Source organism: Stegostoma tigrinum, chromosome 8, assembly GCF_030684315.1.
Source record: "Stegostoma tigrinum isolate sSteTig4 chromosome 8, sSteTig4.hap1, whole genome shotgun sequence".
In the NCBI taxonomy this organism is placed as follows: Eukaryota; Metazoa; Chordata; class Chondrichthyes; order Orectolobiformes; family Stegostomatidae; genus Stegostoma; species Stegostoma tigrinum.
In genome coordinates this window covers 12,234,991-12,261,034 of record NC_081361.1, presented here as the reverse complement: position 1 = coordinate 12,261,034, position 26,044 = coordinate 12,234,991, and the positions used below count along the sequence as shown (strand labels likewise).

The window sequence follows — 26,044 nt, the reverse complement described above, 5'->3', positions numbered from 1 at the left end:
TCATTTAATAACCAATGGTCAGTTTTACTTGTATTCCTTAGAGTTGGGAGATTTTTTTCCTTTGTTCAAACTAGAAACAGTTTTGGAACTGGTATAGTGATTTTGGTGCCATGTTTACTTTTTGTGGGAATTAAGTTTGTCATAAATTTCAGTTCAAGATGGAACACTGACATGAAAAACTAAGTACATCAATTGAATTGATGGCATGAGATTTGACTTGTGCGGTTCCTTTGTGCTTGTAGTACAATTTATTAATTACGCCTTGGCTCAGCCACTCTTCCACCTCTACCTTCCTAATGATTATAATCTTTATGGAAATATGTTTCCATTTCCAGAGATTGCTATGGAACAGTGAATATTCTGTATTTGTGCTCAATTACAAAAAAATTATCGTATGCAAGCTACGTTTGACCAGCCAAAGCTACTTCTGCAATCAGATTTTCTACTGTGGCCAATGTTTCCAAATTCTTGCCTTCAATTGCTCTCTCTTGTTGCTCACCTTTCCCCACAAATCGAAATTGATTAATTGATTTGAGCAAATCAAAACTGGCCTGTGAGGCTCAAGAGATAAATATAATGACTATTAGTGTTTTTAAAAAAAAGCATGACCCCCATATCGGAGAGATCTTAATCAGAATTGTTGATTTTCAATGTCTCAAGTGCCTCTTGGCTCAGGAGATGTAATTCAATGAGGCTCATCTGTTCCAGTGCATTTCTCGGGGGGTCCCATAGGCTTATTGCTTGCATGTATTAAGATCTGATGTCCTTGGTGAATAAACAACCTGCTGATGCAGAAGAGAGTGGAGTATGGATTATGTCACTAATGAATTTTAGAGGGGGAAAATTAGATGGAGCATGACAGAAAGAGAATGAGATTTCTTAAGTTTCAGGAAACGCAGACCATTGTGTCGGTGAACTTGGGAAAGAGAAAATGTTGCATTTATTTTGGTTAGATGGAGAAATGTTTTGCTAATATCTCTGTTCTGTCAGTCTCCTGGGTGTATATGGGATCATAAAATGTGAGGCTGGATGAACACAGCAGGCCAAGCAGCATCTCAGGAGCACAAAAGCTGACGTTTCAGGCCTAGACCCTTCATCAGAGAGGGGGATGGGGAGAGGGAACTGGAATAAATAGGGAGAGAGGGGGAGGCGGACCGAAGATGGAGAGTAAAGAAGATAGGTGGAGAGAGTATAGGTGGGGAGGTAGGGAGGGGATAGGTCAGTCCAGGGAAGACTGACAGGTCAAGGAGGTGGGATGAGGTTAGTAGGTAGCTGGGGGTGCGGCTTGGTGTGGGAGGAAGGGATGGGTGAGAGGAAGAACCGGTTAGGGAGGCAGAGACAGGTTGGACTGGTTTTGGGATGCAGTGGGTGGGGGGGAAGAGCTGGGCTGGTTGTGTGGTGCAGTGGGGGGAGGGGACGAACTGGGCTGGTTTAGGGATGCAGTAGGGGAAAGGGAGATTTTGAAACTGGTGAAGTCCACATTGATACCATTAGGCTGCAGGGTTCCCAGGCGGAATATGAGTTGCTGTTCCTGCAACCTTCGGGTGGCATCATTGTGGCAGTGCAGGAGGCCCATGATGGACATGTCATCTAGAGAATGGGAGGGGGAGTGGAAATGGTTTGCGACTGGGAGGTGCAGTTGTTTGTTGTGAACTGAGCGGAGGTGTTCTGCAAAGCGGTCCCCAAGCCTCCGCTTGGTTTCCCCAATGTAGAGGAAGCCGCACCGGGTACAGTGGATGCAGTATACCACATTGGCAGATGTGTAGGTGAAACTCTGCTTAATGTGGAATGTCAGCTTGGGGCCTGGGATAGCGGTGAGGGAGGAGGTGTGGGGACAAGTGTAGCATTTCCTGCGGTTGCAGGGGAAGGTGCCGGGTGTGGTGGGGTTGGAGGGCAGTGTGGAGCGAACAAGCGAGTCACGGAGAGAGTGGTCTCTCCGGAAAGCAGACAGGGGTGGGGATGGAAAAATGTCTTGGGTGGTGGGGTCGGATTGTAAATGGCGGAAGTGTCGGAGGATGATGCGTTGTATCCGGAGGTTGGTAGGGTGGTGTGTGAGAACGAGGGGGATCCTCTTGGGGCGGTTGTGGTGGGGGCGGGGTGTGAGGGATGTGTTGCGGGAAATACGGGAGACGCGGTCAAGGGCGTTCTCGATCACTGGGGGGGGAAAGTTGCGGTCCTTAAAGAACTTGGACATCTGGGATGTGCGGGAGTGGAATGTCTTATCGTGGGAGCAGATGCGGCGGAGGCGGAGGAATTGGGAATAGGGGATGGAATTTTTGCAGGAGGGTGGGTGGGAGGAGGTGTATTCTAGGTAGCCGTGGGAGTCGGTGGGCTTGAAATGGACATCAGTTACAAGCTGGTTGCCTGAGATGGAGACTGAGAGGTCCAGGAAGGTGAGGGATGTGCTGGAGATGGCCCAGGTGAACTGAAGGTTGGGGTGGAAGGTGTTGGTGAAGTGGATGAACTGTTTGAGCTCCTCTGGGGAGCAAGAGGCGGCGCCGATACAGTCATCCATGTACCGGAGGAAGAGGTGGGGTTTGGGGCCTGTGTAGGTGCGGAAGAGGGACTGTTCCACGTAACCTACAAAGAGGCAGGCATAGCTGGGCCCCATGCGGGTGCCCATGGCCACCCCCTTAGTCTGTAGGAAGTGGGAGGAGTCAAGAGAAGTTGTTGAGTGTGAGGACGAGTTCAGCTAGGCGGATGAGAGTGTCGGTGGAGGGGGACTGGTCGGGCCTGCGGGACAGGAAGAAGCAGATGGCCTTGAGGCCATCTCCGTGAGGAATGCAGGTGTACAGGGACTGGACGTCCATGGTGAATATGAGGTGTTGGGGGCCAAAGAATTGGAAGTCCTGGAGGAGGTGGAGGGCGTGGGTGGTGTCACGGACGTAGGTGGGGAGTTCCTGGACCAAAGGGGAGAAAATGGAGTCCAGATAGGTGGAGATGAGTTCGGTGGGGCAGCGCCGCCTCTTGCTCCCCAGAGGAGCTCGAACAGTTCATCCACTTCAACTCCTTCCCCCCCCCCCCCCCCAACCTTCAGTTCACCTGGGCCATCTCCAGCACATCCCTCACCTTCCTGGACCTCTCAGTCTCCATCTCAGGCAACCAGCTTGTAACTGATGTCCATTTCAAGCCCACCGACTCCCACAGCTACCTAGAATACACCTCCTCCCACCCACCCTCCTGCAAAAATTCCATCCCCTATTCCCAATTCCTCCGCCTCCGCCGCATCTGCTCCCACGATAAGACATTCCACTCCCGCACATCCCAGATGTCCAAGTTCTTCAAGGACCGCAACTTTCCCCCCACAGTGATCGAGAACGCCCTTGACCGCGTCTCCCGTATTTCCCGCAACACATCCCTCACACCCCGCCCCCACCACAACCGCCCCAAGAGGATCCCCCTCGTTCTCACACACCACCCTACCAACCTCCGGATACAACGCATCACCCTCCGACACTTCCGCCATTTACAATCCGACCCCACCACCCAAGACATTTTTCCATCCCCACCCCTGTCTGCTTTCCGGAGAGACCACTCCCTCCGTGACTCGCTTGTTCGCTCCACACTGCCCTCCAACCCCACCACACCCGGCACCTTCCCCTGCAACTGCAGGAAATGCTACACTTGTCCCCACACCACCTCCCTCACCCCTATCCCAGGCCCCAAGCTGACATTCCACATTAAGCAGAGTTTCACCTGCACATCTGCCAATGTGGTATACTGCATCCACTGTACCCGGTGCGGCTTCCTCTACACTGGGGAAACCAAGCGGAGGCTTGGGGACCGCTTTGCAGAACACCTCCGCTCAGTTCGCAACAAACAACTGCACCTCCCAGTCGCAAACCATTTCCACTCCCCCTCCCATTCTCTAGATGACATGTCCATCATGGGCCTCCTGCACTGCCACAATGATGCCACCCGAAGGTTGCAGGAACAGCAACTCATATTCCGCCTGGGAACCCTGCAGCCCTATGGTATCAATGTGGACTTCACCAGTTTCAAAATCTCCCTTTCCCCTACTGCATCCCTAAACCAGCCCAGTTCGTCCCCTCCCCCCACTGCACCACACAACCAGCCCAGCTCTTCCCACCACCCCCCCCCCCCCCCCACCCACTGCATCCCAAAACCAGTCCAACCTGTCTCTGCCTCCCTAACCGGTTCTTCCTCTCACCCATCCCTTCCTCCCACCCCAAGCCGCACCCCCATCTACCTACTAACCTCATCCCACCTCCTTGACCTGTCCGTCTTCCCTGGACTGACCTATCCCCTCCCTACCTCCCCACCTATACTCTCTCCACCTATCTTCTTTACTCTCCATCTTCGGTCCGCCTCCCCCTCTCTCCCTATTTATTCCAGTTCCCTCTCCCCATCCCCCTCTCTGATGAAGGGTCTAGGCCTGAAACGTCAGCTTTTGTGCTCCTGAGATGCTGCTTGGCCTGCTGTGTTCATCCAGCCTCACATTTTATTATCTTGGAATTCTCCAGCATCTGCAGTTCCCATTATCTCTGTATATGGGATCATGCTGTCACTTAGTGAAGATGTAGTTTGCAAGCAGAATTGAATGTCAAAGAAATATGCTCATTTAATCAGTTTGTTATAGTTACAATTGTGGCATAAGAAGTAAGAAAACTTTGGAAACACATAAACCTTTTCTCACTGCCAAAATAACTGTTCATATTCAAAATAGTCAACTTGGAATGGTGTCTAGATTTCCAGACTACAAGCATTTTTAAGTGACTGCAAATGTTTGCAATTTTGTGCCTTTAGTTTTGTTTATTACTTTAAAGAGACAAAGCATCAATTTGTCTGTTTTGTTGCTAGACTCTCAAACTTCTTAACCGTGAGATAGTGTGATGATTCAGGATCACTACAGTAAAATCAAGGAATGCCATGAATTGCTCGACAGCTGTATATGTTTTACGTGGATTTTATGAAAGCCGTGTGTTCTTCCTCACGGGGAATTTTAGAATTGTCTCTTATCTGTGGTGTGCACAGCCTTTGTTCTGTTCAATCTTAATGCATGCTTTTGCTTTGCTTGCCTAACCATTTAATTTGTTTACTTGGTTGGGTCTTTCAAATGATATTTGTGCAAAATGAAGTGTTCCCCCATATTGGCCTCATTACACTGATTGGACAAAATGTTGGAAAGAGAGCTGAGGCTACATTCTCTATTTGACACAATGACTTATTTCTCATGAAAATACATGTAAAATATCTGCTTTCCTCGATGGACACATACTCACCATGTCTGGTGATGTTGCTGCTACTTCCGGATTCCAGATGTCAACACCCTGCTACCTGTCTGAATTATTCCAATGATTTCAAGACACAAGTTCATTCAACTGCCTCCCAGAGCATCAACATTGGTCTTCAAGGCAGCCATTTGGTCTATAATACTAAAACCTAATATATAAGCAATGGCCGGAAGATTCTGGGAGTCATGGATTTTACCACTCTGATCTTGTGCAGAATTTTCTTGGTAGAGCTAAGAAAGGCAGGGAGACCTGAAATGTTGGATGAATGAACCATGAACAGAAATAGGGGTGCCTCTATCACTGATCAAACAACAGCAGTAAAAAAGTAGGAACAGTTGCTCGTGATTTCGCCCTCGTCAAAACTTAGTGTGATGAAGCCAACTCGTCTGAAAATTAGCACAGTTAGCACAAACTGTGGATTGAACCTAGCATTTAACCAAACATGACCATACACAATTATGATGTTTACTCAGTCATTCATTGGGTAACATGTATTTTTTATTTCCATGGGCTCAATTGAATCTCTGCCATTCTGTCTTTGCATATGTTCATTAATGAGATATGAATGTCACTGGCAGGGCAGAATTTGTTTCCCATCTGTAACTTCCTTTGAGGTGGTAGTGGCAGCAAGATGCCTTCTAGAATTGCAACAGTTTGTGTTGAGATGGAAGTAGTTGGTACTGTTAACATAAAAACGTAGAATATTGCAGCATGAGTAGGGCCATTTGACCCTTCAAATGCACTGCCATTGTATATGATCACGGCTGATCACCCAACTCCGTAGCCTGTTCCAATTTTCTGCCCAAATCATTTGATCCCTTTAGCCATAAGAAATATAATCTACATCTTCTTTGAAGGTCTTCAATATTTTAGCCTCAGTGTTTCATATGGCAGACAATTCCTCAGGCTCACCACTGTCTGGGTGAAAGGATTCTCATCTCAGTCCTAAATGTCTTAGTGGGCTCGCTTAGCTCAATTGATCAGATGGCCACAATGTAGAGAGATGCCAACTGGCTGAGGTTACTGGCAATTAGTTTATTCAGTCAGCAGAGGTATGATGGGCTGAATGGTCTCTTTCTGTGCTGTAATATTTTTCTGAAAACACAAGTCCCTTTTCCAAAGGATTCTCTAATTGTAAGCAGTCATTGACCTTCATGGTTCTAGATCTTGCACCTCTAGCACTAAAAGGTTCACCGCTTCGCAATTGGCCACAGATGCATTTTGAGCTTGAACATACTTTGGAAAGGACAGTTGTGACCACTCCCTGATGTCCCATTAGAAGATTTGGTGTATATTCCCTTAAATGTCGAAGACTAACTGGTTATCTAATGAATATACTGCAGATGATTTAACAGTTTAGATGGAGAAAAATTACATTGTCAGGTGGGCGAATCCAGATCAATTGGTCATAACATTACTATAATAATGAGTTTGTTCAGTAGTGATGTCAAAGTGCTTCCTCACACAAAGTGGAATGATATTAGTGACCATGCTGACTCCTCAAAGAAATTTTGTTGTTAGACCTTTTTGTATTTTTCTTTACATGTTAAAGGTATTGAACAAGGATAAATAGAACCAGTGAACATACGTATCGCTTGACAGTTGAATGTTAGAATGGGGCTGAGAGGTTTAGTAGTTTCTTCTCCGTGTCTTGGCATTCAGCTCTGGAGAAATTCATGAAATTTGAAGTCCAGGTACACACATCTCTAAAAGCTGAAGGTTACATATTAAAACATCGTAAAAGCAAATGAATCATCAGTCTTTGGCCCAATGGGTCAGGATCTTTGAGTGCAGTAGATAATATTTAATTGTTGAAATCACTGGTTCAGTCCTATCTGGAGTACCACGTTCAGACTCTGCCATTGGACATCAGTAAGGATATGTCATTATAATGGGAATAGTAGGATCATTCAACAGAGAACAGACTGCATAATTTTAGTTTGTATTCCCTTCTATTTAGAGTATTAAAGCATAATTCAATGGAGACATGAAAAGTGGTTAAAAGACTTCAACAGAGTAGAATTAGAAAATTTATTTCCTCTGGAGGAAGAATCCAGAAACACGGAGCACAATATTTTGCAATTATAATAAAGCACTTAGTGAAATCATACTATGCTTTTTCTCCCACAGTAGGATGAAAGTATAAAGTTGTTTTCCAGAGGGAGGTGAATGTCGAGTTCTTTTAAAATTTTTAAGACTGATGTTAAGAGATTTGTTTTAAGATGTGAAGAGCTGTGTCAGAGTATGTAAATGACATGGAGTTTCAGGTCAGCGATGATCTCATTGAATGGTAGAACTGAGTCGATAACTGACTCCTCTTTTGCTTCATTCCCGAAGATAATTTGCTCCCACAACCCCATAATTTTACTGAAGGCGAAGGTTTACATGCTACAAGTTGCAGGAGGTCATCAGTCCTGGATGTTTTGAAGACCTGTTGATTAAATTTAGATATCAGTAGCTGCACAACCACTGAGCCATCAATTAAAATGTTCTTTCATTTTAGTATTTAGTTCAGTGCAAGTGATATTAGAGTGACTATCATTTTGCCGTATTGCACTTCCTTGCTCAAATAAAAGAAGTTCGATGTCTTCCATGTTTGCATATAGTGTCCTGGAGTCCTTACTGTTAAGTTTGATACCAGGCCACTGATTTGGATTTGAGATAAGCATGATCTAGAATAAATTAATGGGAGTTATTTATGCGCCAAAGGGCCAACCGAACACATTAGCATTGATTCCAAAACAGAAATAAGTAGTTCCATTCCTCATTTGAAAAGTCTCACCAATGACCATCCATGAAAGATTTGCTGTATTTGTACATTTGGAGCCCTGTTTTTAATTAGCATCAGCTTTATGTAGAACAGCAGAAGGAAGCAAGATGCTTTTCTGCCGTCCTGCACCTCATAGTATATCATTTAAAAAGTGTATAGTCAATGTGTTTCCACGTTTTTCTGCCTTTCTTTGTGCCATTTGACTTCCATGACCTTTTATCATTAGGAAAGATAAGAGCAAAGGGACCTTTGAACATCACCCTTTCCAGGATGCCTTCCAAGTCACATGTTTCTGTCTTGAAAGTATATCACAAGTCCTTATTGTCGCTGGGTCAAAATCTTGCAACTCCCTGTTTGAAACCACTGTCAGATTATAGTAGTTCAAGAAGGCAGCTTGTCACCACCTCAGCATGGGCATTAAATGCTCACTTTGTAGAAATGCCTACCTGCATACTGTCAATCAAAAAAACATAGTTTAATCAGCAAGCACCGATGTTGAAAACAAAATGATGGACATCTTGGTATCTTTAAGTTTAAAATCCTTCAAAGTTTAAAATGCATGTTATTTGAAACTGAATTCAGTCACCATACATGGTTTTGCTTTTACCAGAAAGTTTACTTTTCCCCCGATTTATTTGCTCAATCATTGATATTAAAATGAAATTAAACGAAGAACTTTGGATTCTGAAGTTCTGAAATTTCTGTAGAAAGACAGCAGATATGGCACAATCTGTGGAGAGAAAGCAGAATTAATGTTCCAGGTTCATTACTAGAAATGTTAACTCTGCTATCTCTCCACAGATGCTACAAGACCTTCTGAGTTTATCCAGCACTGTCTGCATTTGTTGCTCGAATCCTGTGTAGTTATGTTTGGGCATTTCCTTGTATATCTTCATATTCAAGCATCATTGCCATCTTGATTTTTCTTCCTCCGAAAAGCATGGTATTTTTCTCTTCTGTAATTCATTATTGTTTTTGATATCAGTGGTAACTAAAACAAATCAAGTGATCTTGGTGTGTTCAAATCACATTACGCTTATCTGATCATTTCTACCAGTTTGGCACTAAACATTTTACTTTATGGGAGCATAGCTGAGTTTAAATTTAAATTTATTAATCTCCCCGTATTATTTTGTGCGGAAGCATAAACCATAGTCCTTTTCTAGGAGTGCTTTCCCATGTCAAGATGTTGAATCTACACAGTTTGAAGAGTTATTTCTCTTCCGTGCAGTTAGTGAAGTAGACAATTTCTCCTACATGCTAGTATTGTTTCACTCATCTTAAGACACTTTCATCCAAAGTTAAATGGACAAAACAGACCAGTGACGGCCCTCATTGTTTCTTCCCAAAACAGCCAACAATGAAAAGGCTCATGTCTAAGACTGTCTTGATACATACTTTTCAACACTAGATTGTAATCTCCACATCTTCCATTTTTCTGATTGTCTTTGGCTAACCTATCTACAATGAGTGGCCTAATAATTCAGAAGATTCCCTCCTGTTAGGAGGCAGTGAAATATGCCCCATTTGGTTTTACTTCCATTCCATAGCATTGCTGTTAGCTGTGAAAACCGTATGCACAAGTGGGGGAATGAAGCCAAATTAGTTCTGTTGCATCTCTTCATAGGTAGGCATCTCAAAACCGTGAAACAGCTTCACCTTACTGAGAGACTTGCAAGTCTGGAGGTTTGATGGTCTTTAGCGCCTGAGCCAGGAATTGCAAGGAATAATGCCAGCTTAGGTTTCCAAGAATTGACCATGATCTGCAATTAGAGACAGACAGTTGCCTGGAATGTTGAAGATCAGACCATGAAACCTGTTCTCCCCAGAAAAGAATGTGTTTTCAGGTCATTTCAAAATTCTTCAAGTGAATCAAATATTTGACAATAGCGGTCATTATTGTAATCTAGAGAATTGAGTCAGCCAATTTCTGCACAACAAGGTCCCGTGACTGACAAGGATGTAAGTAACCACGCAAGATTCCCTTCTGTGTGTTGGTTGAGGGACAGTTGTTGGCTGAAAGATTGGGAGAACTCCATGTTCTTTTGGTACCATGAAATCTGATATGGCCACTTCAGTGAGCAAGGCTTTGGTTTACCATAAAACTGGCAAGATTTTATTTTAAATTGTTTGGAGCTGTACAAATACTGGTGAATTCCTCTTCTTTATATTCATCAAATGGATTTTTTTTAAAAGCACAGTTAGCACATTATTAAGCAGTTGAAATGACTTAACCTGAGAGACCCAGGAAAAGGGTTGTTGTTGAGAATGAGTGACGTTTTAACACTCACCCTTCATATAGTGGGTTAACCTAGGTTGAACTGACTGCTACTGTAATCTTAATAACCAACAGCTTTGAATGACAAAAATAAGAAGATAGAATGGTTGCAATTTGTGCACAGATGGAAACAGCTTTCCAGAACTTATATGAAGCAGCTGTGACAGTGAAAGATCTCTGCTGACGTGGCTGAACTAACAAGCATCAACGTTAGACAGATCCCTGCTGTCACAGATTAGCTACCACCTGAGAGATAAAAAAAATCCTTCTTCACTCTGATATAACTGAGTGACTCCTTAGTCTGAGATTATGCCCTCTGGTCCTAGATTCTTTCCCCTAGTGGGAAACATCCTTTCCCCATCTACCCTATCAAGCCCCTAAGAATTTGGTATGTTTCATTAAGGTGATATCATGTTCTTCAAAATTTGAATGATAAAATTTTGATCAGTGTTGAAAGGCATTAAACCATCAGCATTCATAATTTTGGTGTAGGTCACGTTACTTAGGACAGGGCGCAACTTCTTAATTTGCAACAGAAAGGCTTTTTGTTAAACGACCTCTAACTAAATACTTCATGGTTACAGTACAGTATGAAAATAATTTATTTGCTTCTCATTGAGTAAGACAATGCCAATTTAACAAGTTAAGAGTAGAACAGTTTAAAAGATGAGATTTCCATGTGCCATGAACCAAAGGCACCAATGTAATCTCAAATGTAAATGTTTAAATCCTCCAATTAGAGGAGGTGGGAAATTATTGGTGAGAAGTTCAAATCTTACTACAACTGTTTATTTTATCAGTTGATGCTCAATATTAAAGCTGTCGCACACATCTCTACGTTTACAGACATATCATGGTCAGAATAAATATATTTGCCATATTTAACAGGTAGCTGATGAAAATCTAATTTTACTAAAGTAGACATTGGCTTTTACAAGAAAATAATTAACAGTAAGAAGGACAACAGGAATACTAAATTACATATTCAAGCAGTATTCTCTCCAATTTGAGCAAATTTGGTCAAAAATTGAACTTTTAAAATTCATTTCATGGGATGAGGGCATTGCTGGCTAGGCAGCATTTATTGCCCCTCCCTAATTGCCCAAAGGGCAGTTCAGAGTCGACCACATTGCTGTGAGTCCGGAGTGACATGTAGGCCAGAATAGGTATGGTTGGCAGTTTCCTTCCCTAAAGGACATTAGTGAACCAGATGGGTTTTTCTGACAATTGACAATAGATTCATGGTCATCGTTAGATTCTTAATTCCTGATACTTTTATTGAATTCAAATTCCACCATCTGCCATGGCGGAATTCAAACCCGAGTCCCCAAAATGTTATCTGTGTCTCTGGATTAATAGCCCAGTGATAATACCACTAGGCCATTGACCCCTCCCGCAATAGAATGTGGGCCAATAAATGCTGGAGGACATTGATACAATTCTGAAATTTAAAACTGAAACATCATACATGCAATATAAGAGTTACACACTAAATACCACAAAAGAAATGTTCATAGTCATTTGGCTTCACGGTCAGTGGGACCCGTTCCAAGTACTTGGGGAGTATATACCTGAGATGGTATTGCTGTTCAACAAGGAGAAAACCAAAAGCAGTACTATTCCATTTTATCCAATGCAGTACAATAAGTTTGATTATCAAAAACACTTAAACGACCTATGGCAGTCAACAAATTGATTGCAAAGACCAGTCTCTGCCCAAAGTAAGAAAAAACCTCAAGAATTTGAAACTTTGTCTTGTCTTGTAAGCCATTTTGTATTTTTTTCCCTCCTCTCTCTCAACCCTCTATTCTGCAATATTCCACTCCAACCAGACAAATGGAGGGAGCCACAACTGGGTGTGGGGGAGACATGAAAGTTCCAAATGGCTTATGGGAAGACAGGGAGTGGGTAGGTGGGTTGGGAAGGCAAGGAGAGACTAGGAAGCAGCAAGTGTAGTGGGAGAGCAAGAAGGTGCAAAGGGAGGAGAAGAAAGAGAGAGGCAGCAAAGAGGAGAAAACAGTTGCATTTGCGTTATTAGGAGTTGAAAAAAAAGGACAGCCTCTGATATAACAAATTGCTAGAGTGGAATAGAATAGTCATTTATTGTTGTTGGTTGGCTTGCCAAGTTGGTTTGGTGTTCTGCAGATGTTTCATTACCCTGCTAGGTAACATCAGTAGTGCAGCCTCCAGTGAAGCGCCGTTGTGTTTTCCCACATAGTTTTTAAACTCCAGAGCCCTTGAGCTGGATTACCTCACTTCCGGTTTTTCTTCACAATGTTGTGTATCTGGGGTCGAGTTCTGTGTTGTTGATGGCTTTCTTTGTGGAGTACCGGGCTTCTAGGAACTCCTGTGCCTGTCTCTGCTTTGCTTGTCCCAGGATCTTGGTGCTGTCCTAGTCAAATTGGCCCTTCTTATCCATGTAGAGAGAGATTTTGGCCGTGTCTTTTTGTAGCCAATTGGTGTTCATGTACCCTTGTTGTTAATTTCCTATCTGGTTGTCCAGTGTAGTGTTTATCACAATCTGTGCATGACATTGGTCTGGACCATACAAATCTAATCCCAAACTTTATAATCATTCTTTTATAAAGAAAAAGTGAAAAGTGTTTAAGTTGCCGTACCATGGCACTGATATTAACAACGGAAGGCGTAGATAAGAAAAAAACTTTTTAAAAGAATGAAGACAAAGTCCAGCTTATTTCAGTTCCCAAATCTTGGCTCCAGGAGAGACTGTGTACCACTGCAATACCACCATGCTGGGCTGATGGAATATCGAGTTGGAAGGCTTTGCAGAAGTCAGCCCAAGGGCTGATTTCATTGCCAATCCCAGGAAAGACGATGTCAAAATAGCTGCCCAAAGGAATCCCGGCTGCCAGATGCTTGGCCAAAACCATCTCCATGCTGAAGACACTACAAGCCTTCACTGATGTACCAGCCAACACTGAGTCCCCATATTTCCCCCTCTGCCAGCCACCACCTCAATGCCAATTCCAGAGTTCCACTCCAGACTCACTCTCCTCACCATCGTTCTCCAGATCTTGTTCTGGGCTCATTAGCCACCTCACTAACATCCTCCAGGACCTGTTGTGGGATCACCAGCCGCCACCATGCTCTGGGCCCTGATGAAGATGTCTTCATCCCACCCTCTGCCACAAAAAAAATGAAAGAATGAAGCAAGCATTTTGAAAAGAAGAAAAAAAGAAAACCGAACAAAATGGTCACAGGGACACATTTCTTCCTCACCTCAGGATGAACACCCACCTTCATTCCTAGAACTGATGAACAGCAGCAGAAACAGGAAACGTGGTTAATAAATCAACAATGTATTGATAATAATTCATTTTAATGAGCATTAATAAATGGCTGTAGCATCTCTAGCTTAAGTCTACATCTATTCAGGAACTGGTCTATGCAGAAAACTTCTACTGAATGCTGTCGTGTTGAACATTTGTCAATTAATAAATTTAAGTCTGAGATTGATGTATCAAGATGCAGTAAAAGTGTTAATATACTCCAACTTCGAGAATATGTACTGGAAACAGTTCGGGTGTGACTTCATCAGTCTGTAAATGATTTGTTTTGGCCGATTTTTTTTTTCTGTGAGGATGCATGTTTTAATTGTTCAATTAAAAAAAAACTTTTGATGATTTATGCTTGTTGTCTTGTACTGTTCTAAATACTGTGGTATGTAGAAAATTGATGCTTTCTCAAACGTATTGTGACTTAAAATTTAATGGTGTTATTGAGAAATATTTGGAGAAATACTGAGTAATAACTGTTGAGTGTGATAATATTTTTCTAATTCTGCTTATGTCAGCTGAAATATTTTTGTCCATCAATGCACACAAAGTCATAACTGCATTACCCAGTGAAGGAGTTAATGAGATTGAAAATATCTTCTGAAAATAGAAAGTACCCGTTAAGGGGAACCATTGATAAAACCTATATAATATACCTGTGTACAAGAATTGTGTACATGAGATTTACTTCCATATTTCCGTCCCCCTTTCATCTCAAATACCATTGTCCTTTACCGAGGGTAGTGACATCAGCTGACAATTTGCATCCAAAGATGGATTCTGCTTCGTGTTATGTTGGTGTGAAACCCGAAGTGACAACGTGAAGTTAAGTTCAGTGATTTATGTTGGCTGTAGGTTGACACTTCACTGAAAAACAGAAGCCTGAATGCGAGTGTAATTGAGCAGGACATTTTGTTGGTAGTATCTTAGGGTAGATGATCAAAGTTAGACCTGACAAAGTGCCCAGTGAATTTTAGAATGGCAAAGGTTAACTGGATAAAAGTGATTTGAAACTTAATTAAAACATTCATTCATTCATTCAAAACCTAGAATTGATGTTAATTTCACATCCCTAATACCCTCTTGCAAGATTTAACTCTTCATCCTGGCCATGTCATAAGGAAATCTCAAATACACCAACTACTTTGTAAGTTTTCAGCTGCTGTGCAAAGTTGCCGATTACCATTTCTTCTTGATGAAAGAGCGTGCAGACATTGTTACTTCCCCATCACAGTGCCCGGGAATGCTCATATGGAGGGCTACCCTGCATATTAAGCAGTGGCAAGCATTGATATGTTTGCATGCTTTTACTGACATGCCGACTTATGCCTTGCATCACTCAGCAGTTAAACAATGATTTGGCTGGCCAGCTGCTACTTTTTGCTGTATCAGCTCAAGCTATCAGAAGTCACATGGCTATGCTGGTTCAGGCAATGTATCATCCTTCAGAAAGAGCTACAATCTGTGTCTTGGCATTGTGTAAGGAAAGTAATTATAGAGGATTACATCTTCACCCATGCTGTGCTTTGTGTCTTCAATATACTTGGGCTTACATCTTCACCTATGCCAAAAAAGCAAAAAATGTCAAGTGTACATGATCAAGGAATCTTCAGCCAGTTCAAAAAACTCGGTCAGTGAGATCTCAGTATAATGCTAAAATTCTACTGAGCCTGAGCTTTGTATTACAATGTCAGTATCTGGATAGCTAAGCTATTGACATTTCATTGTGGCAACCTTTCTTAAACTCTCCCTTGGCATTATTTAACAATGTTGACAATCTGGAACAGCAAGGTGAACAATAGTTAAAAATGAGAGAAGTTTTGCTTTTTTTAAAAAAAAGACTAGTTTTGTGTGGAAATCTACTATTACTTTACCTAATAACAAATAATATTTTTCAATCCTTTTGTGAATGAAAATGCTGTCATTTGAAACGGGTTTCGAATTTATTTATTGTGCTGTGTTTTATATTGGAAATATGCAGTAATGTTGAAGCTGTCCTGATGGAAGAAAGATGATGCTTGTTTTTAAACAAGTTTGGCTAAGATTTTTGAATTTTTTTAAAATTTAAATTCATGGCATTTGATTCTGGTGTATAATGCAGACATGTTAGGAAATGGGGCAGCCTTATACAATCCTCGTTTAATAGCTGGCATGGTTCTGATAATTCCATCTCCTTTTACTGCGATGTCAGTGCCTTCAATGATTGTGATATGCCTGTATACGATCATGTGTTACAATTGTGTGCAAGGTGTTGTCAGCTGTAAAGAACAATGTCTTAAATAAATGATACCGTCTTGTTCCTACACTCAAACTCAACAGTTAAACACCTTCCCTAACTTAGTCACTTTCCTGGTATTGTCTGCCAAATCTCAGTAAAGTAATTTGGCTTTCCCTGAAGTTTCCTCACTTCAAATGTGTTGTGTAGTTGTTGTTGTATAATAGATTCTCATTCAAAAATTGTGCAGGTGTCTGATAACGAAAGTAACGATACAATGACCGTCACTTTAGTTATATCATTTATATGCCTGTCATTATAGAACCATGCTGATTAATCATAATACAAATATCACATTATTCAGTGCATGTTGGTCTGAGTGTTTAGATTGGTAAGTAAACTCTTCAGAATTTTAGTCATCTCAGAAACTCTGTGGAAGAGAAAACAGTTAAAGTTTCGGGTCCAGTGACCCTTCCTCAGAAGGTGTTGCGAGGAAGGGCCACCGGACTGGAAACGTTACTTCTGTTTTCTCCTCCACAGATGCTGCCAGACCTGCTGAGCTTTTCCAGCAACTTTGTTTTTGTTCCTGATTTAGAGCATCTGTAGTTCTTTCGGTTTTTATCAGAGAAACTCTAGTTCAGTAATATTTAGAGAGATATAAAGGAAATAGATTTTTATTTGGGTCAACTTCCCCTTTTGTGACTGGTGAGAAAATAGCTGACTACTTTTATTTAGCTCAAGATGAGAGAACTTGAAGGTGACTCCTGCTATCATTTATTTTTGCATAAAGGTGTTTCTGTTCACCTGCAACACCTTTGCTAATGCCCAGGATTTACTTAACTGAGACATCTCGCTAAATTGAGAAACACTAACATACCAGAAATGTGTCTGTCCTGTTACACCTTGGTCACAATTGTGACAATGCTATGGCTTTAAGAGATGTGTTTTGTCCTTTTTTTATGAAGAAAGGTTGAGATTGAGGTACCAAGCAGTCTGCTCAAAGTCATTAAAATAAACAACTTAGAATCTAAACAGTGTAGAAAAAAAGCCATTTGAGCTCAACAAGTACACAACAACCCTCTGAAGAGCATCCCATCCAAACCCATCCCCCTACCCTTTCCCCGTAACCCAACATTTCCCAAAGTTAACACACCTAACCTACATATCCCTGAACACTATGGGCAGTTTATCATGCCCAGTCCACCGAAGTTGAACATCTTTGGAATGTGGGAAGAGACTGAAGCACCCGGTGGAAAGCCGCACAGACATGGGAACAACATGCAAACCCCTCGTAGATAGTCGCAGAGGGTGGAATTGTGCCCAGGTCCCTGGTGTTGTGAAGCAGCCATGCTAACCACTGAGCCACTGTGCTGTCCCACCATTCTTGTCAGACATTGGGTTTTTTTAAGTTGGAACAGTAAAAGGAGCCTGAATGGATGGTGTCAAGCTCCCACAGAACCAGGACTTGTGGTTTTAGTTTTCAGAAGTTGCTGGGGTTTTAAAGCTGGAATTGGAAACTCCTGTTCCTCTCTCTGATAGACCTAAAAGCCGAGGTTCTCTTCCTGCTGCAAGAATTGCATGTGAGACCATCTGTTTTACTAAATTTGCCTTTGATGTGTTTGTGGAATAGTTAATTAGTAGTGGTTAATATATCTATTACCTCGTTAAGTACTTTATTAGTTAGAGTTAAGCCAATCCTTTTATTTTTATTTTGTCCATATTTTAATAATGATGTAAAACTCAAGACTGCTTTGCTTAATGTCGAGTAGTTTTAGCAATTGAATTGCATTTGGAACACAGCTTGTACCTTTGAAAAAAGAAGAAGTTAGTGTTTAGACTGCTGCCTTAAAATATTTTGAGGGGATTTGGTCTAGTCCATTTCACACGAAGTCATCGAAGACTCTAGAATAGGATGATGTAAACCGAAAGGGTAAAATTTGCGTATGCATCATGTTTTTAGACCATTTTGTCAAATGTTGGGGTCACTGGCTGGCTAGCATTTATTACCTTTCCCTATTTGCCTTTGAGAATGTGTGGTGAGCTGCCTTTTTGACTCGCTGCAGCCTACCTGCTGTTCATAGACCTACTGTACTCCCTTTACACCTACAACTATGTCGTGAAATGCCGAACCATCCAGCAGTTCACTGACGACACCGCCATAGTGGGATTTACAGCTAACAATGATGAGTGAAAATACAGAAGGAAGAATCTCAATGTTGGCAAAATTAAGGAACTGACTTTCTTTCTGAAGAAAGAAAGGAGGAGAACACGCCCTCATCTACATGAATGGAATTGAGGTTGAGAGGGCGAAATGCATCAAGTTCCTCAGCGTGACGATAACTGACAACCTGTCCTGGATTTCCCACGTAAATGCGACAGTCAGGAAGGCACAACAACACTGCTTCTTCCTCAGGCAGCTCAAGAAATTTGGCACATCCATAAGGTCCCTCACCAACTTGTACGGATGCACCATTGAAGGCATACTGTCCATGTGCAGAACAGCTGGGTATGGTCAACTGCACTGCCCAGGACTGTAAGAACCTACAGAAGGTGGTGTGCACAGACGAGACCATCACAGAAGCTAACTTTCCATCCATGAACTTTATTTACATGGCACACTGCTGTGGAAGGGCTGCCAACATCCAAGATCCATTGCACCCATTGTAATGATCTGCTACAACCTCTGTTGTTCAGCAGAAGATACAGAAGCCTGAACACGTGCACAAGCAGGTTCAAGAACAGCCACTTCCTGGCTGTTGTGAGACTCATGAATAGACGCTGTAGCCTCGAATAAAGCTGATGTTGCTCACGCTGATCTTGCCTAGTGCACGCCCTGTGCAAAGTAACGTGTATGCCTCTAAGTTATTTGATCTGTATATCATTTACTTAGGATGATCTGCCTGTACAGCTCATAAAAAATGCTTTTCACTGAATTCAGTACATGTGACAATGAACAAATCAGTCAATCAATCAAACAATGCCATTAGGGAGGGAGTTAGAGAATTTTGACGCAGCAACAATGAAGAATGGCAGTATATTTTCAAGTTAGGATGGTGAATGGCTTGGAGGGGAAATTGAAGGTGTTGGTGTTCCCTTTTATCTGCTGCCCCTGTCCTTCTGGATAGAAGTGGTTGTGTGTTTGGGAGGTGCTATCTGAGAATCTTTAGTGAATTTCTGCTGTGCATTTTGTAGATAGTACACACTGCTGCTGCTGAGCGTTGGTGATGGCACGAGTAGATTTTTCTGGATGTAGTGCCAATCACGTGGACTGCTTTGTCCTGGATGGTGTCAAGCTTCCTGAGTGATATTGGGACTGCACCCAACCAGGGAAGTGGAGGGTATTCCATCACACCCCTGACTTTTGTTTTGTAGGTGGTGGACAGGTTTTGGGGAGTCAGGAAGTGAGTTACTCGCTGCAGTATTCCTAGCCTTTGACCTGCTTTTGTAGTCACTGCATTTATGTAGTGAGTGTAGTTGAGTTTCTCATCAATGATAACTCTCAAGATGTTGGTCAGTGGGGGATTCAGTGATAGGAACACCATTGAATGTCAAAGTGTGGTGGTCAGATTGTCTTTTGCTGGTGATGGTCATAGCCTGGCATTTGTCTGGTGCAAATGTTACTTGCCACTTGTTAGACCAAGCCTGGATATTGTCCAGATCTTGTTGCATTTGATCATGGACTGCTTCAGTATCTGAGGATTTAGGTACAGTGCTGAACATTATGGAATCATTGATAAACATCCTCACTTCTGACCTTATGATGGACAGAAGGTCACTGATGAAGCAGCTGAGGGTGATTGTACCTGGGACACTTCCCTGAGGAGCATCTATAGAGATGTCTTGGAGCTGAGATGACTGACTTCCAACAACCACAACAATCTTCCTATGTTTAGCATACGACTGTAGCCACTGGAAAATTTTCCCCTGTTACTCATCGATTCCAGTTTACTAAGGCTCCGTGATGCCACTCTTGGTCAAATGCAGCCTTGATGTCAATGGCTGTCACTCTCTCACCTTGCCTCTGGAATTCGGTTCTTTTGCCCATATTTGAACCAAGGCTGTAATAAGGTCAGGAGCTGAGCAGAACCCAAATTGGGCGTCACTGAGCAGGTTATTTCCTACCAGGTGCTGCTTGACAGCATTGATGATCGACAGGAGACTGATGTCATTGAAATTGATTTGATGGATTTGTCCTGCTTTTTATGTACAGGACATACTTGGGCAATTTTCCACGTTGGATAGGTGTGTGTTGTAACTGTATTGGAACAGCTTGGCTAGGGGAGCAGCATAAGTCTCCAGTACTATTGCTGGAATGTTGTCAGAGCCTGTTACTTGTACCCAGTGCCTCCAGCCATTTGATATCATGTGGAGTGAGTCGATTTGGCTGAAGACTGTTATGTGATGCTGGGGACCACTGGAGGAGGCCGAGATGGATCTTTTATTTGGCACTTCTGACTGAAGATTGCTGTGAATGCTTCAGCCTTCTCTTTTGCACTGATGTGCTGGGCACATCCATCATTGAGGATGGGGATATTTGTGGAGCTGCCTCCTCTAGTGAATTGTTTAATTGTTCACCACCATTCAAGACTGGGTGTGGCAGGACTGTTTAACTTAGAGCTGATCCATTGGTTGTGGGATCACTTAGCTCTATCACTTGTTGCTTTGCTGTTTGAGAATCGTCCTGTTTGGTAACTTCACAAGCTTGACACCTCGTATTCTGGTATCAGAGATAATGGGAACTGCAGATGCTGGAGAATCCAAGATAACAAAGTGTGGAGCTGAATGAACACAGCAGGCCAAGCAGCATCTCAGGAGCACAAAAGGTGATGTTTCGGGTCTAGATCCCTTCATTGGAGGATGAAGGGTCTAGGTCCGAAACATCAGCTTTTGTGCTCCTGAGATGCTGCTTGGCCTGCTGTGTTCATCCAGCTCCACATTTTGTTATCATATTCAGGTATGCCTGGTGCTGCATCTGGCATGCTGTCCTGCGCTCTCCATTGAATCATGGTTGATCCCCTGGCTTCGTGGTAATGATTTGAGTCAGGGAGATGCCAGGCTGTTAGGTTGCAAATTATGTTGGAATACAATTCTGCTGTTGTTGATAGTCCGCAGTGCCTCATGGATGCCCAGTCTTGAGTTGCTAAGCCAGTTTGGAGCCTATCCCATTTAGCATAGTGATAGTGCTACACAACACAGTGGAGGTTATTCTCAATGTGAAGGCGGGGCTTTGTCTCCACAAGAACAGTACGGTAGTCACTCTTAGCGATACTGTCATGGCCAGAATTGCAGCTGGCAGATTGGTAAGGATGAGGTCAAGTATGTTTCTCCCCCTTGTTGGTTCTGTTATCACCTGCCACAGACCCAAGTAATCTTGTCATATTCTACGTTGTGTAGGAACCATGTAAGTACTTATTGCACTGTCCTTTCTGCAACACAGTGCACTTTTTCAAGGTTTTGATGATTTAATCTGTGAAGTTTTTAAAACCAGAATTGAGGGGTTAATAAAAGTACATTAAAGTTACTGGAAGACAGTTGAGAACTGGGAAAGAAAAATTGAGTACTCAGTAAAAAGGAGACAACAGGAATATTTTTCTCAATGTTGAAACGTTACTTTGTAAAAATTTTGAAAAGCCAAAAGTATGCTTGCCCAACAAGGGTTCTGACCACTCAGTTAAGAGTGTGAGAGGGAAACGGGGGGAAAAAGCTCTCATTTTCCAGTCTCTCATGTTTCACTGGATGCAGAGAAGAAATAACTTGTTTTTGTTTATCAAACTTCTAAAAAGTTTCATTTGGTTTCAGCAAGTACTTTGCAGTTAAAATTATTTTTAAAGAGGGCAAGGCATTAAAACCTGCAGGGTTGAGCCTGATTTTTGATCTTTTTTAGCATATGTTGTAACAACATTTGTCTGTTTGTATTTCAGGATCATCTGTTGCTACCAGCTATCAGCCATAATAAGACGACCAGACCGAAAATGTCTCTTGTATTACCAGCAATGAAAATGAGTGGTAGGTGCTCTTTTTATGGAGGTGAACATCTTGACTGGAGAATGGATAAGGCACATGTACTCAGTTATTATTCATTACATGATTATTTAATGGCAAGTAATAATTCATCTTTTAAGGAAAACCTGAAAGAAGTGAATTTGTCCAGGTGACTTGGACAATGTATCACAGAAATGAAAATTTTGCAAGATGTGCAAGGTAGGGAAAGTCCCAGATTGTTTATATTTTCAAGTAGTTTGTAAATCTCCTCTGCAGTATCTGAGAAAGGAACCATATTTATTCTGACATTCTAAGAACAGCACCACAGGGGCAGCATTGGTGGTGGTGGTGGTAATGAAACACAGAGGAGAGAATGTTTGAGGTAAATGGTGATGCATTTTGGAAGGTCGAATTTGAAAGCTGAGTACAGGATTAAGGATAGGATTCTTGGCAGCATGGAGGAACAGAGGGATCTTGGTGTGCAGATACATAGATCCCTTAAAATGGCCACCCAAGTGGACAGGGTTGTTAAGAAAGCATATGGTGTTTTGGCTTTCATTAACAGGGGGATTGAGTTTAAGAGTCGTGAGATCTTGTTGCAGCTCTATAAAGCTTTGGTTAGACCGCACTTGGAATACTGCGTCCAGTTCTGGGCGCCCTATTATAGGAAAGATGTGGATGCTTTGGAGAGGGTTCAGAGGAGGTTTACCAGGATGCTGCCTGGACTGGAGGGCTTATCTTATGAAGAGAGGTTGACTGAGCTCGGTCTCTTTTCATTGGAGAAAAGGAGGAGGAGAGGGGACCTAATTGAGGTATACAAGATAATGAGAGGCATAGATAGAGTTGATAGCCAGAGACTATTTCCCAGGGCAGAAATGGCTAGCACGAGGGGTCATAGTTTTAAGCTGGTCGGTGGAAAGTATAGAGGGGATGTCAGAGGCAGGTTCTTTACGCAGAGAGTTGTGAGAGCATGGAATGCGTTGCCAGCAGCAGTTGTGGAAGCAAGGTTATTGGGGTCATTTAAGAGACTGCTGGACATGTATATGGTCACAGAAATTTGAGGGTGCATACATGAGGATCAATGGTCGGCACAACATTGTGGGCTGAAGGGCCTGTTCTGTGCTGTACTGTTCTATGTTCTATATTTATTGGTGACAATCTTTATTGAAAGAGCATTGACCCTGAGCAGCATACCTAATTGGGGTTGTTTGAGCTATTTTGAAGTTCGTAATTTGATAACTGAGAGAAGTTGATAGAATGTATGTTAACTGAACTGTCAGAGTCATGTGCTAAGAGTTTAACCTAGCAAATGAATATCAATTTGTCAAATTTAAAACTAGAAAACTGAACATAAGTGGAGAAGGCTTTAACTACATAATAGTGAGGAATTGAGATTTGATGTGATGAATTATATGAATTTAAGATCTACTCTTCTTGTGTGATGGTGTGTCTACACACGACCAAATTGTTAACTGAATCTCATGGCTATGAAACTGGTAATATAAAAGCAAAATAAGTGCTGCAATATACCTCAAGTCAACTTAGGCTAAAACCTAAAGAAGACACATGAATCTAGTTGATTTGTAGGACCACATATAAAATTTTAAGGATTTTTTGTGCCTGTGCCTCATACCAGTTCTTGATATCCAGTCCTGCTGTGCAAAACCGTGCTGTGAGAATGCTAATTTGTAAAATAAAAACACATTTGTGGTTGTTCTGGATATTCAACCTGTGAAGGACTTTGATGAGGGAGAGATTGGAGAGCAGAGGTGATGAATAATTCTGTAATTCAGAGATTCTTATGAGGTGGCAAGATCTGAATTTTGATTGTTAAGGCAAATTGTTGTAACTACGGCATTATACATTTTGAGTCCAGAACTCAAAATTGTAAATGATAACTAAATAAAACTTAAGATGTCAGATTAAAATAAGCCACCCACAGAATTTTAAATGTGTGGAATAAATTCTGAGTCAATACTGTGTCGATTTAAAAAAAAAAAATTTCCCATAAACACTCTTTCATTCTCCCACTTTCTTTGTCTCCATCACGTCTGCTCTGATGATGCCCGCCAACCTCAACTGAGGATCTCTCAGCACCACAGTTGAAAAGGCCCTCAGTCAGGTCCAGCCCATCTCCTGCACTTTAGCCCTCATTCCCTTCTTCCCTCCTACAATACGGATAGAGTCCCATTTGTCCTCACCTATCATTCCACTAGCATCCACAACCAGAGGATTATTAGTGACCATTTCTGCCACCTTGAGCAGTATGCCACCATCTGACACACATTCCTGTCCCCTCCCTTGTCAGCCTTCCACTATAACCATTCCCTCTGGTACACCTGGTTCACTTCCACTTCACTCCCAACACGACACCCCCACACCCACAGCCTCATGGTACCTTTGCCTGTAACACCTGACCATTTACTTGATCCCAGCTCAGTATCCAAGGGCCCAAACGTACCTTTTAGGTGAAGCAGAGCTTTACCTGTACTTCACTCAATCTAGTCTACTGCTTTTGCTGCTCACAGTGGTCTCCTGTACATAGGGGAAATGGAGCACAGACTGGGTGACCACTTTGCAGAACACCAATGTTCTGTCCGCAAAAAAGACCCTGGGCTTCCAACTGCCTGCAATTTGAAAGTACCACCTTTTTCCCTGGCCACCTTCTCTGTCTCAGGCTTGCTGCAGCAAATCTTCTTTTTCACTTGGGAAACTCTTTAGCCTGCTGGACTCAATATAGAGTTCAGCAGATTTAGTGCTTGAAGCACTTTCTCCCACGTCCTTACCCCAACCCCCACAGACCAGACTTTGTTATAACATGGTCTGCTATTACACACAACCCATTGATAGTCATAAATAGTCCTCATTAGCAGGTATTCATCCTCCTGGGCTGACCATTATCGAATCCTTTGTCCGTCCAACTGTTCATTCTCTGTTTGGACTCTACCTTCATCTATCATTTACTCCTTATCCCTCACCCCCATCTTCTCAATAAAAAAAACTTGTCTTAGCTCCCATTAGTTCTGAAGAAGGGTCATTGGACCTGGAACATTGACTCTGATTTCTGTCCACAGATGTTGCTAGACCTGCTGACTTTTTCCAGCCCTTTGTGTTGTTTCTGTATAGATTAATTTATTCAAAAACGCATTGAATTATCATGAATGGCATACTCAGTCATAAGAAATATTGTAGAAAGGGATCTTCCAAAACTATGTAGAATAAGAAATTTCTTGATCTTCGGTCAAACAAGTGTCAAACCATTGAGGGCAAATGCTCAAGGCCCATGCAATTTACTGCCCTGCATCCAGTTTCATATGTAATTTTTAAGCTCGGCATGATGGAAAACTTTCTAAAGATTAGAGTATGACTTTGAGAAAAAATGCAAATTTAAATAAAGTAGTTGGGTCTGCTACATACCTTTTTCATTCTGCTTCTCTAATGCTAAATTATATGTGCAAATTGAAGATGCATACATTGCAAACTTAGTCCAGTCAGATTTTGGATTTAAAAAACAATGTCCTCTGACAAACAATACTTGCATTTATTTTAAGTAATAGGAGCTCGCATCCTTGGAAAGTGTTCATTCAGAAGTATGGAGTGATGGCCATACAAAGCAATCTATGAACCTCCTCCACAAGAAAGCCCACCCAATACCATAATTTGAGTTGATTCCAAAAAGACAGATATTTCTGACACAAGAGAATGCAAGATTTTTGTTCGTAATTGTACAAAATTCATGTGTGCATTAAAGTAAACTTTTGTTTGATTTTTGACAGATTTTCTTTGGTACACATTCCAAAGCCATAAAACAATGCTGAACATTGTAAAACAATTAGAAGCTTAATATTAATGCTTTGTGTGGTATTAAATTGGAATGCAGTATTAGTAAATTAAGACCAATGTGAACTTCAGAAATCTCAGAAAAGCAAAAAATGAATCCAGTTATAATTTTCCTGACCCAGTACTAACTGAAAAATTACTGATGTATTCATTGTATAATTGATATGATTTATCATATACTTAGTTTTACAAAAAATGAGATAAAATGAGAAAGCCTGTCAGTTAAATTATGGATAATGGCATTACATAAGAAAAGCTATTTTTTTCAGCATCACAAGAACACTTTACCCAACTAACTTTATTAATTTTCATAATTGAACCCCACATGCTCAGTGTATCAATCTCCTATTGAAAAGCACTTCCTTATTACGTAAGACAACTTCTAGTGTTCAGCTCAGAAGCCTTCCG

General features: G+C 41.9%; 1 protein-coding gene across 2 annotated transcripts in view; it reads left to right on the top strand.

Annotated features, from left to right (window-relative positions):
• Positions 1-26,044, top strand: part of atf6 (activating transcription factor 6) — a 305,742-nt gene that overhangs the window by 141,505 nt on the left and 138,193 nt on the right. For both annotated transcript variants that reach the window (XM_048539583.2, XM_048539582.2), the window contains one exon: positions 21,736-21,820. In XM_048539583.2, coding sequence (XP_048395540.2) covers positions 21,736-21,820 — 85 coding nt within the window. The remainder of the gene's footprint in view (positions 1-21,735; positions 21,821-26,044) is intronic.